Source organism: Gobius niger (genome assembly GCF_951799975.1).
Source record: "Gobius niger genome assembly, chromosome: 13".
In the NCBI taxonomy this organism is placed as follows: domain Eukaryota; kingdom Metazoa; phylum Chordata; class Actinopteri; order Gobiiformes; family Gobiidae; genus Gobius; species Gobius niger.
The window spans coordinates 26876050-26892703 of record NC_136864.1 but is presented as its reverse complement, the minus strand read 5'-3'; the positions used below and the strand labels follow the sequence as shown (position 1 = coordinate 26892703).

Here is a 16654-nt window from a genome sequence, read left to right as displayed (position 1 = left end):
AATGGTTCATGGGCTGCAGTTCTACATTCAGGATCTGCCAATATCATAAACATGATCCTTCACATGTAAATATGTTTTCAAACAGATCAAAGTGAGAGAAGCACACTGTGTTGTGCTGGTTTGCAAATCACAACTAAACTAATCAGGAAAGTGTTGATTTGATTCAGTTATTGATATTCCAGAGCAAGATTGAAGCACTGGGAGACCGAGTGTGGCCCACGGGCCTGACTTAGTGTATGAATATATTGGAGGAAATATAACATAATTGAAGACTCTGTGTCCACATTATGGGGACTTTAACCACATGTTGTAATTTCTTCAAACACAACTTCTAATTGACTTAATCATTCTGGAGTTTAATGTGTTTGTGCTGAGAAAAAAAGCAATAAAAGGTTTTTCTTTTTCAGGGAAAGGAAAGAAGAAAACCAAAGTGGTAAATAAAAACTGAGCTGCTCTTCAAGGTTCCTTTTTGTTCAGCAAACTCCAATACAACACACGACTGATTCCTTCACTTTTGTTCTGTGAATATGTAGAAAGATGAGCTGCTCTTTGTCATATTTGGACGTGAAGAAGTTTGGGATCATATTTTCGTGCGAGCAGCAGATGAAGTGTCCTTTTGAGCACGAGCACAAATATCTTTGATTATTTATACATTTGTTCAATGACGCTCAACGTTGTAATGAATTTAAAAATAAAAAATCATGTTACATTTTTAAGTGTCTGGTCTGTGTTCATACATGTGTGACTTTTTGTTTGTTTTACTTGATGCATGTAGATGACATCATTTTACAAAGGCATGAGGCTGTAGGCCTGTAACTGATCCTTCACTTAGTCTTCTTGTGTTGAAGAAAGATATTGAGATGATGAATGTGCAGCGACAGACTGTTGTTCTGCTTGTTTAGCTCCATGTAGAGCGCTGGGCTCAGAACTACGAGTGTGTGAGATCCATCCTGACCCGTCTTTTTTTTTTAACTGGGAAGAACATTATCGGCGCCTATAGGGCTGGGTCCTGTTAAACAATAAATGAACGATTGAAGAACAGTTCAGGTAGGCTACAGTTAGCTTTCTGCATGTTTGCTAACATAACTACAGTTCTACTTTTACTGCTAAACTCTGCTCTACAACTGCACCTGCTTGTTTAGTCACGTCATGAAGTTTGAATTCTCAGTGATGCTGTTTGTCAGATTAGTCATTCAGCCGCCCCCGCCTTTTTGCCCTTTTAAGGAACGGGCTTCGTAGGAGGAGACTTGGCAGCCATGTAAGTTTCACAGACGACTCGGGACCTTTATAATGAATGAGGCTGAATGGGACCCACTAATCTCTAATGATTAAATCTATGGTCTTTCTCTTAACCCTGAAGTTCTGGAAGAAGAGAAGGCCAGTGCTGGTATTTATTGTACATTTACTCTTACCCTCTGCCTTAACCCAGAACATTTTCTCCAGTTCGGCTTTACCCAAATCTAAAAACGTCTCGCCTAAAGGCCAGAGTAACGCATCATTTGAAAGCTAAGACCTACAAAACTAATCTAAGATTTTTCCTCGCATTGTTGCAGCTTTTTTCTCGCCCCTGTTGATGCTTTTTGCTGTGTTTTCATCCTCAGTCACTTCTCCTTTTTGTCGCGATTTGAATGTTTTTCCGAGAAGCTTTTAGATTTGGGTGAAGTCGAACTGGAGAAAATGTGCTCGGTTCAGGCGAAGGGTTCAGAGGTCAACATTACTACAGCGATGCACTTCATAGGCCTCAATCCTGTCTGCTTCATTTCTCATAAATCCAGCCTTTAGCCCTTTGGTCAAGTTTGCTGGACACTATATTTCCAAACCCGACAGGACGTTACGTAATTCTGCCACACGACTATATCACTATATAATTATGAAGACGTTATTTATTTATTCACCTTTTCACCTACACATGTATCTTTCTTTGGCTTTGATTACTCTGAAAGCTGTTCCTGTGAAGAACTTTGTGGAACTCAGATGCTCAAATTAAACATGGAATTGAATTGAATTGAAGATACAATCATTTTTTTTAAATTCAGAACCAAACTGGAAATGACTTGGAAGATTCTAAACTTGAGACTGAAGATGCACAAGGTACTATTTAGTGATAAAACCTCATATTAATATCACACTGTGTTACAGGTAGAACAACATTAATGTACGACTTCAGATCATTGGACAGAGTTTTATAAAAGAAAAAAAGACAAAACAAATGTAGGAATGATAAACTCTTACATATCCGTCCACACACACATAAAGTACAGCACGTACATGCATGAAAATGACATATAATAAAAAGTGAAACCTGTCGTTTCAGACGCCCAATCTGAAGGTGGCCCTGCAGACGTAAAAGCAAAGGACCAGGTTAAAGATGAGACGTGAGAACTGTGGAGGGAGACGAACCAGAGACTGAAGGGACCTAATAATGTTGGAGAAGCTGCCAGTTCTGGTGACATAAGAAACCTTTATTTTTCTCACTGTTGCAGCCACAAAATACTCAAATAGTAAATAGTAAGAACAGTAACTGATAGAGAATGTAGTAGTTCATAATTCATTCAACACATGGATTACATACTGTCTGTTTGAATACTTTGTGTGTTGAGTTTTGAAGTTATAGTTAGTTATAATCGACTTACATTTATCCTAAACCTGTTTGACACAGTTGACACAAACTCGTTGCCGGCGCACCTTTAAAACAATCTCTGATATTTCGTTTTTCCTGCTCAGCTCTGGGCAGGTGCAGCTGGTGGGAGGAGCCTCTGTCGTCAGGAAACACCAGAGATTCATTTAAGTAAACATGAAACTAACACAGTCACTCACAACCGGAGCAGAAATGGCGCAGAGAGCTCTGAACCAGGACGCCATAACTTGTTCCATCTGTTTGGATTTACTGAAGGATCCAGTGACTGTTCCCTGTGGACACAGCTACTGCATGGACTGTATTCAAACCCACTGGGACCAACAGGTGAGGTTCAGCTGCCCTCAGTGCAGAGAGAGCTTCACTCCCAGGCCTGTCCTGGGCAAAAGCACAGTGTTGGCTGATCTAGTGGAGGAGCTGAAGAGGACAGGGCTCACAGCGCCCCCTCCTGACCGCTGCTACGCTGGTCCTGGAGACGTGTCGTGTGATCTGTGCTCTGGGAGGAAGCTGAAAGCTGTTAAATCCTGTCTGCACTGTCTGGTCTCTTACTGTGAGAGCCACCTCCAGCCTCATCATGAAGTGGCCATGCTTCAGAAACACCAGCTGGTGGCGCCCTCCGACAAACTCCAGGAAAACCTCTGCTCTCAACACAACAAGCTGATGGAAATATTCTGCCGCACAGATGAGCAGGTCATCTGTTACCTCTGCTGCATGGACCAACACAAGGGCCATGACACGGTGTCCTGTGCAGCAGAGAGGGCCCAGAGACAGGAGGAGCTGCAGACCAGGAGGCCCCTGCTGCTCCAGAGCCTCCAGGACAAAGAGACGGAGCAGGAGAGGCTCCGACAGCAGGCCCAGGACATCAGCCGCTCCGCCCAGACTGCAGTGCAGCGCAGCGGGGACGACTTCAGAGAGATGGCCCTGCTTTTAGAGAAGAGACGCTCTGAAGTGGAGCAGCAGATCCGGTCTGAAGAGCAGAGCCAACTACAGCAAGTCCAAGAGCTTCAGGACAAACTGCAGCGGGACGTCACTGAGCTGAAGAGGACCCTCTCTGAGCTGGACACACTGTCCCTCACACCAGACCATAACCAGTTCATACAGCTCTGTCCTCCTCTGGTGAGAGCCACACAAAGCACTGAGTCTGAGACAGAGTCCAGAATCCAGACCAGGACAAGGAGGAACTTAGAGGACCTGACCAGAGCTGTGTCAGAGCTCAAAGACAAACTGCAGCTCACTTTGAAAGAGTTTAAACTGCCTGAACCTGAGCCCGTCAACTTTAGAGAGGACTTCCTGAGATATGCATGTGATATTACACTCGACCCAAATACAGTTAACTATTATCTGTCTCTGTCTGAGGGAAACAGAAGAGCAACATGTATGAACCAACCCCAAAGTTATCCTGATCATCCACACAGATTTGAATATTGGTGGCAGGTGATGAAGAGAGAGGGTCTGACGGGGCGTTGTTACTGGGAGGTGGAGTTGACCTGGAAGGGACGGGTTTTTATCGGAGTAACATATAAAGATATCAACAGAAAAGGATATGATGATGAATCTGCCTTTGGACTGAATAATAAATCCTGGGCCCTACAGTGTGAGAATAATCTCTACACATTTTGGTTCAACAGCGTCGGCTCAAAGGTACCGGGTCCAGTTTCAAACAGAGTGGGAGTTTACCTGGACCACAGCGCAGGAGCTCTGTCCTTCTACAGCGTTAAGGATCAAACCATGATCCTCCTGCACAGAGTCCAGACCACCTTCACTCAGCCTCTGCACGCTGGACTTGAGGTTTACTGGGGAGATTCTGCATGTTTTCCAAAACTCACATGACACTGCACTAGTTTTTTAAATGTTTGATCAAAGTTTCCTGCTGTACCTGCCATATTTACAAGGACTTCAAAATGACTGCTGTTCTTGTGTCTGTCCTGTGTCAAAAAGCTGAACATGTGTGATTTTATCGGTCTGACTCGTAAACAAGCTTCAAATTCAATAAACTTAGTCACATGGATTTGACCTTTATTTTATTTTATCATTTTAAACAAACTAGAAAATCTCTTCCTCCACACACGACTTTCTACACAAGGACAAATCAAAATCATAAATTAAACAAGTAATAACTTTGTTTTAGTCTGTGCTCATTTACTTCAAAATGTCAAAGGAAGTAAATGATTTCTATAATGTCACTGAGTTTTCCCTGATAGTGGATTATTTTACTCTGTCTGCAGTCAGATAATGGGGTTTTATTTCATCACACGCTGACAGTGAGTTTTCAGGAGAAAATCCACTGAGAACGTTCAGAACTATCTGTGAATGATTAAAAACATGTAAAAGAGAAGCAAAACAAACATAAATACAGAATCTACTTCAAGACTCATCATTACAATGTCAATCCACGACCCGCTGTATTGTTTAACTGTTTCTGTTCTTTGTTACCGCGTATTTTAAACCAAGAGGGAAAAACATATACAACTCTAACAAACCTGTGATATATTTTATAAATCTATTCTTATGTGATAGACAAGAGAAAGAGTTTTGGGCTCTGGAGGACGGTGTATGAGGGAAAATGATGTTTTTTGCTCCACTAATGAGTCTGAATCTTTTTGTCATTTATCTGAACATGAAAATAAAGTCTTGATGGACCAACCTTGTCATTCCTCATATCCAGTGTTTGTCATTTCTTATTTCTCGTGTTGCTTGGCTGTGTTTTAATGAAAAAGGTGCAGTTTGAATAGTTTACATCTACATTAGTGTCCAGTAAAACTGTATTGTAAAAGTAAAGCTCATTAGTTTTAGGATTGATTTCTAAAAGCTTAAAGTTATTACCAACACTGGAACATGTCAAGGTCAATCTATTTATCTACTTTACCCACGGAAAATAACACAAAGGATTACATGAACTTAATAATTAAATATCTATTTTCTATGAAATGTTTTGGCTCGTGGATGTTTTGAAGAGAAAGCTTTGAGACTATTTCCCATCGAGGGTTAAATTGTGCTTAAATGTGCAGATGTGGGTCTGCACTCTGACCCACTGCAATTCGCCTCCCAGCCACGGAGAGGGGTGGATGATGCTGTGCTCACTCTGGTACATGGTGTCATCACCCACCTGGAAAAGCCCAAGTCCCACGTCCACCTGGTCTTCGTGGATTTCTCAAGTGCATTCAACACCGTGCAGCCACATCTCATGGGACGTGAGCTGCTCCAGATGAACGCCAACCCTCACCTCATCCTCTGGGTCCGTTCCTTCCTCACGGGGAGGGATCAGAGGGTACGAGTGAACGGCCGCCTCAGTGCTGTCAGGACGATATCCTCTGGCTCTCCTCAAGGATCAGTCATCTCTCCACTTCTCTTCACTCTGTACACAAGCGACCGCAGGAGCACCACCCCAGGTATGACCTACATCAAGTACTTAGACGACACAGTTATCATGGACACCACAAACACACACGGATCACTGCAAACTGAACTGGACTCATTCTCACGCTGGTGCAGGGAGAACTGTCTGGATTTAAATGTATCCAAGACCAAAGAGATGACCATCAACTTCCAACATGGCCACTCCAGCTCTCCCTCCCTCACTGTCAACAACGAAATAATAGAAAAGGTTCATTCATACAAATACCTGGGTTCCATAATCGACCATAAACAAGGGAAAAGAGGGCGACCTCCACTTTCCTCCCGACCTCCATCCGCCTGCTGAATAAATGACTGTGTGGACCTTGGTCTATCAAAGGCCCACTACATATATATATATTTTTTTGTATTTATTATTGCTGTATGTTGTTGTATGTCTGTGGATGTAATGTTTTTATCGGGCCCGTACTGGCACTTTTCCTGCAAATGAAGTTCCTAACGGATAAATAAAGTGAATTTGAATTGACTAAACCTGTTTGACACAAACTCACTTCCGAGATGCCTTAAAAGGAATCTTTAATATTGAAGAGCGTCCTCCTCAGGTCTGGGCAGGCACATTTGGGAGGAGCCTCTGTCGTCAGGTAACACCAGAGATTCATTTGTATAAACATCACTCACAGCCGGAGCAGAAATGGCGCAGAGAGCTCTGAACCAGGACGCCATAACTTGTTCCATCTGTTTGGATTTACTGAAGGATCCAGTGACTGTTCCCTGTGGACACAGCTACTGCATGGACTGTATTCAAACCCACTGGGACCAACAGGTGAGGTTCAGCTGCCCTCAGTGCAGAGAGAGCTTCACTCCCAGGCCTGTCCTGGTCAAAAGCACAGTGTTGGCTGATCTAGTGGAGGAGCTGAAGAGGACAGGGCTCACAGCGCCCCCTCCTGACCGCTGCTACGCTGGTCCTGGAGACGTGTCGTGTGATCTGTGCTCTGGGAGGAAGCTGAAAGCTGTTAAATCCTGTCTGCACTGTCGGGTCTCTTACTGTGAGAGCCACCTCCAGCCTCATCATGAAGTGGCCATGCTTCAGAAACACCAGCTGGTGGCGCCCTCCGACAAACTCCAGGAAAACCTCTGCTCTCAACACAACAAGCTGATGGAAATATTCTGCCGCACAGATGAGCAGGTCATCTGTTACCTCTGCTGCATGGACCAACACAAGGGCCATGACACGGTGTCCTGTGCAGCAGAGAGGGCCCAGAGACAGGAGGAGCTGCAGACCAGGAGGCCCCTGCTGCTCCAGAGCCTCCAGGACAAAGAGACGGAGCAGGAGAGGCTCCGACAGCAGGCCCAGGACATCAGCCGCTCTGCCCAGACTGCAGTGCAGCGCAGCGGGGACGACTTCAGAGAGATGGCCCTGCTTTTAGAGAAAAGACGCTCTAAAGTGGAGCAGCAGATCCGGTCTGAAGAGCAGAGCCAACTACAGCAAGTCCAAGAGCTTCAGGACAAACTGCAGCGGGACGTCACTGAGCTGAAGAGGACCCTCTCTGAGCTGGACACACTGTCCCTCACACCAGACCATAACCAGTTCATACAGCTCTGTCCTCCTCTGGTGAGAGCCACACAAAGCACTGAGTCTGAGACAGAGTCCAGAATCCAGACCAGGACAAGGAGGAACTTAGAGGACCTGACCAGAGCTGTGTCAGAGCTCAAAGACAAACTGCAGCTCACTTTGAAAGAGTTTAAACTGCCTGAACCTGAGCCCGTCAACTTTAGAGAGGACTTCCTGAGATATGCATGTGATATTACACTCGACCCAAAAACAGTCAACAATTATCTGTCTCTGTCTGAGGGAAACAGAAGAGCAACACATATGAACCAATTCCAAAGTTATCCTGATCATCCACACAGATTTAGTTCTAGGAGCCAGGTGTTGAGCAGAGAGGGTCTGACGGGGCGTTGTTACTGGGAGGTGGAGTTGACCTGGAAGGGAGGGGTTTATATCGGAGTAACATATAAAGATATCAACAGAAAAGGAGTTGTTGAATCTCTCTTTGGAAATAATAATAAATCCTGGGCCCTACAGTGTGTGAAAAGTCTCTACACATTTAGGTTCAACGGCGTCCGCTCAGAGGTACCGGGTCCAGTTTCAAACAGAGTGGGAGTTTACCTGGACCACAGCGCAGGAGCTCTGTCCTTCTACAGCGTTAAGGATCAAACCATGATCCTCCTGCACAGAGTCCAGACCACCTTCACTCAGCCTCTGCACGCTGGACTTTGGGTTTACAACAGGGGAGATTCTGCATGTTTTCCAAAACTCACATGACACTGCACTAGTTTTTTAAATGTTTGATCAAAGTTTCCTGCTGTACCTGCCATATTTACAAGGACTTCAAAATGACTGCTGTTCTTGTGTCTGTCCTGTGTCAAAAAGCTGAACATGTGTGATTTTATCGGTCTGACTCGTAAACAAGCTTCAAATTCAATGAACTTAGTCACATGGATTTGACCTTTATTTTATTTTATAATTTGAAACAAACTAGAAAATCTCTTCCTCCACACACGACTTTCTACACAAGAACAAATCAAAATCATAAATTAAACAAGTAATAACTTTGTTTTAGTCTGTACTCATTTACTTCAAAATGTCAAAGGAAGTAAATGTTTTCTATAATGTCACTGAGTTTTCCCTGATAGTGGATTATTTTACTCTGTCTGCAGTCAGATAATGGGGTTTTATTTCATCACACGCTGACAGTGATTTTTCAGGAGAAAATCCACTGAGAACGTTCAGAACTATCTGTGAATGATTAAAAACATGTAAAAGAGAAGCAAAACAAACATAAATACAGAATCTACTTCAAGACTCATCATTACAATGTCAATCCACGACCCGCCGTATTGTTTAACTGTTTCTGTTCTTTGTTACCGCGTATATTAAACCAAGAGGGAAAAACATATACAACTCTAACAAACCTGTGATATATTTTATAAATCTATTCTTATGTGATAGACAAGAGAAAGAGTTTTGGGCTCTGGAGGACGGTGTATGAGGGAAAATGATGTTTTTTGCTCCACTAATGAATCTGAATCTTTTTGTCATTTATCTGAACATGAAAATAAAGTCTTGATGGACCAACCTTGTCATTCCTCATATCCAGTGTTTGTCATTTCTTATTTCTCGTGCTGCTTAGCCGTGTTTTAATGAAAAAGGTGCAGTTTGAATAGTTTATATCTACATTAGTGTCTAGTAAAACTGTATTGTAAAAGTAAAGCTCATTAGTTTTAGGATTGATTTCTAAAAGCTTAAAGTTATTACCAATGCTGAAACATGTCAAGGTAAATCTATTTATCTACTTTACCGACGGAAAATAACACAAAGGATTACATGAACTTCATAAATTGATATCTATTTTCTATGAAATGTTTTGGCTCGTGGATGTTTTGGAGAGAAAGCTTTGAGACTATTTCCCATCGAGGGTTAAATTGTGCTTAAATGTGCAGATGTGGGTCTGCACTCTGACCCACTGCAATTCGCCTCCCAGCCACGGAGAGGGGTGGATGATGCTGTGCTCACTCTGGTACATGGTGTCATCACCCACCTGGAAAAGCCCAAGTCCCACGTCAACCTGGTCTTCGTGGATTTCTCAAGTGCATTCAACACCGTGCAGCCACATCTCATGGGACGTGAGCTGCTCCAGATGAACGCCAACCCTCACCTCATCCTCTGGGTCCGTTCCTTCCTCACGGGGAGGGATTAGAGGGTCCGAGTGAACGGCCACCTCAGTGCTGTCAGGACAATATCCACTGGTTCTCCTCAAGGATCAGTCATCTCTCCACTTCTCTTCACTCTGTACACAAGCGACCGCAGGAGCACCACCCCAGGTATGACCTACATCAAGTACTTAGACGACACAGTTATCATGGACACCACAAACACACACGGATCACTGCAAACTGAACTGGACTCATTCTCACGGTGGTGTGGGGAGAACTGTCTGGATTTAAATGTATCCAAGACCAAAGAGATGACGATGAACTTCCAACATGGCCACTCCAGCTCTCCCTCACTCACTGTCAACAACAAAATAATAGAAAAGGTTCATTCATACAAATACCTGGGTTCCATAATCGACCATAAACAAGGGACAAAGAGGGCGACCTCCACTTTCCTCTCGACCTCCATCCGCCTGCTGAATAAATGACTGTGTGGACCTTGGTCTATCAAAGGCCCACTATATTGTTTTTTTTAATGTACTTATTATTGCTGTATGTTGTTGTATGTCTGTGGATGTATTGTTTTTATCGGGCCCGTACTGGCACTTCTCCTGCAAATGAAGTTCCTAACGGATAAATAAAGTGAATTTGAATTGACTAAACCTGTTTGACACAAACTCACTTCCGAGATGCCTTAAAAGGAATCTTTAATATTGAAGAGCGTCCTCCTCAGGTCTGGGCAAGCGAATTTGGGAGGAGCCTCTGTCGTCAGGAAACACCAGAGATTCATTTGTGTAAACATCACTCACAGCCGGAGCAGAAATGGCGCAGAGAGCTCTGAACCAGGACGCCATAACTTGTTCCATCTGTTTGGATTTACTGAAGGATCCAGTGACTGTTCCCTGTGGACACAGCTACTGCATGGACTGTATTCAAACCCACTGGGACCAACAGGTGAGGTTCAGCTGCCCTCAGTGCAGAGAGAGCTTCACTCCCAGGCCTGTCCTGGTCAAAAGCACAGTGTTGGCTGATCTATTGGAGGAGCTGAAGAGGACAGGGCTCACAGCGCCCCCTCCTGACCGCTGCTACGCTGGTCCTGGAGACGTGTCGTGTGATCTGTGCTCTGGGAGGAAGCTGAAAGCTGTTAAATCCTGTCTGCAGTGTCTGGTCTCTTACTGTGAGAGCCACCTCCAGCCTCATCATGAAGTGGCCATGTTTCAGAAACACCAGCTGGTGGCGCCCTCCGACAAACTCCAGGAAAACCTCTGCTCTCAACACAACAAGCTGATGGAAATATTCTGCCGCACAGATGAGCAGGTCATCTGTTACCTCTGCTGCATGGACCAACACAAGGGCCATGACACGGTGTCCTGTGCAGCAGAGAGGGCCCAGAGACAGGAGGAGCTGCAGACCAGGAGGCCCCTGCTGCTCCAGAGCCTCCAGGACAAAGAGACGGAGCAGGAGAGGCTCCGACAGCAGGCCCAGGACATCAGCCGCTCTGCCCAGACTGCAGTGCAGCGCAGCGGGGACGACTTCAGAGAGATGGCCCTGCTTTTAGAGAAGAGACGCTCTGAAGTGGAGCAGCAGATCCGGTCTGAAGAGCAGAGCCAACTACAGCAAGTCCAAGAGCTTCAGGACAAACTGCAGCGGGACGTCACTGAGCTGAAGAGGACCCTCTCTGAGCTGGACACACTGTCCCTCACACCAGACCATAACCAGTTCATACAGCTCTGTCCTCCTCTGGTGAGAGCCACACAAAGCACTGAGTCTGAGACAGAGTCCAGAATCCAGACCAGGACAAGGAGGAACTTAGAGGACCTGACCAGAGCTGTGTCAGAGCTCAAAGACAAACTGCAGCTCACTTTGAAAGAGTTTAAACTGTCTGAACCTGAACTCAGCTTTAGAGAGGACTTCCTGAGATATGCATGTGATATTACACTCGACCCAAATACAGTTAACTATTGGCTGTGTTTGTCTGAGGGAAACAGAAGAGCAACATATATGAACCAACCCCAAAGTTATCCTGATCATCCACACAGATTTAGAATTTGGAGCCAGGTGTTGAGCAGAGAGGGTCTGACGGGGCGTTGTTACTGGGAGGTGGAGTTGACCTGGAAGGGAGGGGTTTATATCGGAGTAACATATAAAGATATCAACAGAAAAGGAGGAGATGAATCTGCCTTTGGACAGAATAATAAATCCTGGGCCCTACAGTGTGAGAATAATCTCTACACATTTTGCTTCAACAACGTCTGCTCAAAGGTACCGGGTCCAGTTTCAAACAGAGTGGGAGTTTACCTGGACCACAGCGCAGGAGCTCTGTCCTTCTACAGCGTTAAGGATCAAACCATGATCCTCCTGCACAGAGTCCAGACCACCTTCACTCAGCCTCTGCACGCTGGACTTGGGGTTTACACGGGAGATTCTGCATGTTTTCCAAAACTCACATGACACTGCACTAGTTTTTTAAATGTTTGATCAAAGTTTCCTGCTGTACCTGCCATATTTACAAGGACTTCAAAATGACTGCTGTTCTTGTGTCTGTCCTGTGTCAAAAAGCTGAACATGTGTGATTTTATCGGTCTGACTCGTAAACAAGCTTCAAATTCAATAAACTTAGTCACATGGATTTGACCTTTATTTTATTTTATGATTTTAAACAAACTAGAAAAGCTCTTGCTCCACACACGACTTTCTACACAAGGACAAATCAAAATCATGAATTAAACAAGTAATAACTTTGTTTTAGTCTGTGCTCATTTACTTCAAAATGTCAAAGGAAGTAAATGTTTTCTATAATGTCACTGAGTTTTCCCTGATAGTGGATTATTTTACTCTGTCTGCAGTCAGATAATGGGGTTTTATTTCATCACACGCTGACAGTGAGTTTTCAGGAGAAAATCCACTGAGAACGTTCAGAACTATCTGTGAATGATTAAAAACATGTAAAAGAGAAGCAAAACAAACATAAATACAGAATCTACTTCAAGACTCATCATTACAATGTCAATCCACGACCCGCTGTATTGTTTAACTGTTTCTGTTCTTTGTTACCGCGTATATTAAACCAAGAGGGAAAAAAATATACAACTCTAACAAACCTGTGATATATTTTATAAATCTATTCTTATGTGATAGACAAAAGAAAGAGTTTTGGCTCTGGAGGACGGTGTATGAGGGAAAATGATGTTTTTTGCTCCACTAATGAGTCTGAATCTTTTTGTCATTTATCTGAACATGAAAATAAAGTCTTGATGGACCAACCTTGTCATTCCTCATATCCAGTGTTTGTCATTTCTTATTTCTCGTGTTGCTTGGCCGTGTTTTAATGAAAAAGGTGCAGTTTGAATAGTTTACATCTACATTAGTGTCCAGTAAAACTGTATTGTAAAATTAAAGCTCATTAGTTTTAGGATTGATTTCTAAAAGTCATTTACCAGAAGCTTAAAGTTATTACCAAAGCTGAAACATGTCAAGGTAAATCTATTTATCTACTTTACCCACTGAAAATAATACAAAAGATTACATGAACTTAATAAATAAATATCTATTTTCTATGAAATGTTTTGGCTCGTGGATGTTTTTAAGAGAACCATTTGAGACTATTTTCCATCAAGGATTAAATTGTGCTTAAATGTGCAGCAAACCTGTTTGACACAAACTCACTTCCGAGATGCCTTAAAAGGAATCTTTAATATTGAAGAGCGTCCTCCTCAGGTCTGGGCAGGTGCAGCTGGGAGGAGGAGCCTCTGTCGTCAGAAACACCAGAGATTCCTTTGTATAAACATCACTCTGACCGAGGCGTTTGAGGGAGCCTCCAGTTCACGGATATTTGTGGATAAAGACACTGGACTGTCAAGGAAGTGAGTCAAACAGGAAGTGCACAGATGGGATTGTATGAGTGAGATACTGGAGCTGTACACACATGAGGTAACCTGCAGGGGGCAGCACACAGTGGTACTTAAAACCAGGACTGCACCACATTATAGATGAAGAAGAGACACAATGATGAGAGCTTGTTCTTTGTGCTTCAAGAGGATCAAGATAGAAACAAAATAAATAATAATAAAAAAATATTGCAATTTATAAATGGTGATTTTGAAATAGGAAAAGTCTTTCCTCCTAATCTCTGAGCTGTTGGTCTTTTCCTTTAGTTCTGCCGGTCAAAGTGCAGGTCATGAGTGAGCAGTAGGAAAAACAGTCTCACATCAAATAGGACAAATTAATCAGACAATTGAAAATGCTGATTGAAAACACTGGATACAGTGGATTAACTGGCATAGGCGTGTGGCGCCTCCCAGTGGCCATCATGTGTATGTGGTGATTACAAGTGTTAGGGCTGTAACGATGATTACTATATCGATGTATCGCTCAAGAAATGCCTCATAAATGTATATATTTTTTCAATATTTATCGTCTGTACATTTATTACATTTTTTGTCGCAGTTTTCTGATGTAAAACTTTATTTTTGCCCTTAAGGCTTTGCTGTACTTTTTAAACAAACACTCTCGGGCCAGTGTGTCGGACACTTATCTTGAAGTCACGTGCTCATTAATGACACATTACAATGAGTCTGGAGCTGGGCCTCTGTGAATCACTCTCATTTGCTCCTCAGGTTTGGCTTTGTGGACTTTGAGAGCACTGACTCGTGCAGACGAGCCAAAGAGGCAGCGGAGGACGTTGAGATCGACGGGAAAAAAGTGGGCGTGGCCTTCGCTCGGCCCAAACACTCCCAGGCCCCGGACACCGGAGAGAGAGGACAGCACAGAGGAGCCAAGAACGGCCAAACTCCAGGTAATGAACAATGTACTGAGGGCAATGGTTCATGGGCTGCAGTTCTACATTCAGGATCTGCCAATATCATAAACATGATCCTTCACATGTAAATATGTTTTCAAACAGGTCAAAGTGAGAGAAGCACACTGTGTTGTGCTGGTTTGCAAATCACAACTAAACTAATCAGGAAAGTGTTGATTTGATTCAGTTATTGATATTCCAGAGCAAAGATAAATGTACAGTAGAACTAATCCAAATCCAACAGACGCTGTAATGCACTGGTGCTGTAAAATGGGTTTTATTAATATTATTATAAACAGAAAAAACATCCTTTTTAAATTGAGAATTGCCTCAGGGCTCTCAGATTGAAGCACTGGGAGACCGAGTGTGGCCCACGGGCCTGACTTAGTGTATGAATATATTGGAGGAAATATAACATAATTGAAGACTCTGTGTCCACATTATGGGGACTTTAACCACATGTTGTAATTTCTTCAAACACAACTTCTAATTGACTTAATCATTCTGGAGTTTAATGTGTTTGTGCTGAGAAAAAAAGCAATAAAAAGTTTTTCTTTTTCAGGGAAAGGAAAGAAGAAAACCAAAGTGGTAAATACAAACTGAGCTGCTCTTCAAGGTTCCTTTTTGTTCAGCAAACTCCAATACAACACACGACTGATTCCTTCACTTTTGTTCTGTGAATATGTAGAAAGATGAGCTGCTCTTTGTCATATTTAGACGTGAAGAAGTTTGGGATCATATTTTCGTGCGAGCAGCAGATGAAGTGTCCTTTTGAGCACGAGCACAAATATCTTTGATTATTTATACATTTGTTCAATGACGCTCAACTTTGTAATGAATTTAAAAATAAAAAATCATGTTACATTTTTAAGTGTCTGGTCTGTGTTCATACATGTGTGACTTTTGTTTTTTTACTTGATGCATGTAGATGACATCATTTTACAAAGGCATGAGGCTGTAGGCCTGTAACTGATCCTTCACTTTGTCTTCTTGTGTTGAAGAAAGATATTGAGATTATGAATGTGCAGCGACAGACTGTTGTTCTGCTTGTTTAGCTCCATGTAGAGCGCTGGGCTCAGAACTACGAGTGTGTGAGATCGATCCTGACCCGTCTTTTTTTTTAACTGGGAAGAACATTATCGGCGCCTATAGGGCTGGGTCCTGTTAAACAATAAATGAACGATTGAAGAACAGTTCAGGTAGGCTACAGTTAGCTTTCTGCATGTTTGCTAACATAACTACAGTTCTACTTTTACTGCTAAACTCTGCTCTACAACTGCACCTGCTTGTTTAGTCACGTCATGAAGTTTGAATTCTCAGTGATGCTGTTTGTCAGATTAGTCATTCAGCCGCCCCCGCCTTTTTGCCCTTTTAAGGAACGGGCTTCGTAGGAGGAGACTTGGCAGCCATGTAAGTTTCACAGACGACTCGGGACCTTTATAATGAATGAGGCTGAATGGGACCCACTAATCTCGAATGATTAAATCTATGGTCTTTCTCTCAACCCTGAAGTTCTGGAAGAAGAGAAGGCCAGTGCTGCTATTTATTGTACGTTTACTCTTACCCTCTGCCTTAACCCAGAACATTTTCTCCACTTCAGCTTTACCCAAATCTACAAACGTCTCGCCTAAAGGCCAGAGTAACGCATCATTTGAAAGCTAAGACCTTCAAAACTGATGTAAGATTTTTCCTCGCATTGTTGCAGCTTTTTTCTCGCCCCTGTTGATGCTTTTTGCTGTGTTTTCATCCTCATTCACTTCTCCTTTTCGTCGCGATTTGAATGTTTTTCCAAGAAGCTTTTAGATTTGGGTGAAGTCGAACAGGAGAAAATGTGCTCGGTTCAGGCGAAGGGTTCAGAGGTCAACATTACTACAGCGATGCACTTCATAGGCCTCAATCCCGTCTGCTTAATTTCTCATAAATCCAGCCTTTAGCCCTTTGGTCAAGTTTGCTGGACACTATATTTCCAAACCAGACAGGACATTACGTAATTCTGCCACATGACTATATCACTATATAATTATGAAGACGTTATTTATTTATTCACCTTTTCACCTACACATGTATCTTTCTTTGGCTTTGATTACTCTGAAAGCTGTTCCTATGAAGAACTTTGAGGAACTCAGATGCTCAAATTAAAAATGGAATTG

At 43.1% G+C, this 16654-nt stretch overlaps 4 protein-coding genes and 1 long non-coding RNA gene across 5 annotated transcripts in view; all 5 read left to right on the top strand.

Moving 5' to 3' along the window:
* Positions 1-2792, top strand: part of LOC306972808 (nucleolin-like) — a gene marked incomplete at its 3' end in the record, with an annotated part of 7373 nt that extends 4581 nt beyond the window's left edge. The window contains exon 11 of the mRNA XM_079569514.1: positions 2725-2792. Within this exon, the coding sequence (XP_079425640.1) occupies positions 2725-2792 (68 nt within the window). The remainder of the gene's footprint in view (positions 1-2724) is intronic.
* Positions 1-16654, top strand: part of LOC306972688 — a 57147-nt gene that overhangs the window by 11471 nt on the left and 29022 nt on the right. The gene's annotated exons all lie outside the window — the stretch shown is intronic.
* On the top strand, positions 2831-6634 carry LOC306972807 (tripartite motif-containing protein 16-like; the record flags this gene model as incomplete). Its single annotated transcript, XM_079569513.1, has 4 exons — positions 2831-3600; positions 3757-4423; positions 5685-6239; positions 6602-6634. 4 exons carry the CDS (start codon positions 2831-2833, stop codon positions 6632-6634), a joined length of 2025 nt encoding a protein of 674 aa, XP_079425639.1.
* LOC306972805 (E3 ubiquitin/ISG15 ligase TRIM25-like) lies at positions 6681-8315 on the top strand (the record flags this gene model as incomplete). The annotated part of the gene is made up of 2 exons (XM_079569511.1): positions 6681-7450; positions 7607-8315. The coding sequence occupies 2 exons, from the start codon at positions 6681-6683 to the stop codon at positions 8313-8315; spliced, it is 1479 nt and encodes a 492-aa protein (XP_079425637.1).
* On the top strand, positions 10529-12157 carry LOC306972804 (tripartite motif-containing protein 16-like; the record flags this gene model as incomplete). Its single annotated transcript, XM_079569510.1, has 2 exons — positions 10529-11298; positions 11455-12157. The coding sequence occupies 2 exons, from the start codon at positions 10529-10531 to the stop codon at positions 12155-12157; spliced, it is 1473 nt and encodes a 490-aa protein (XP_079425636.1).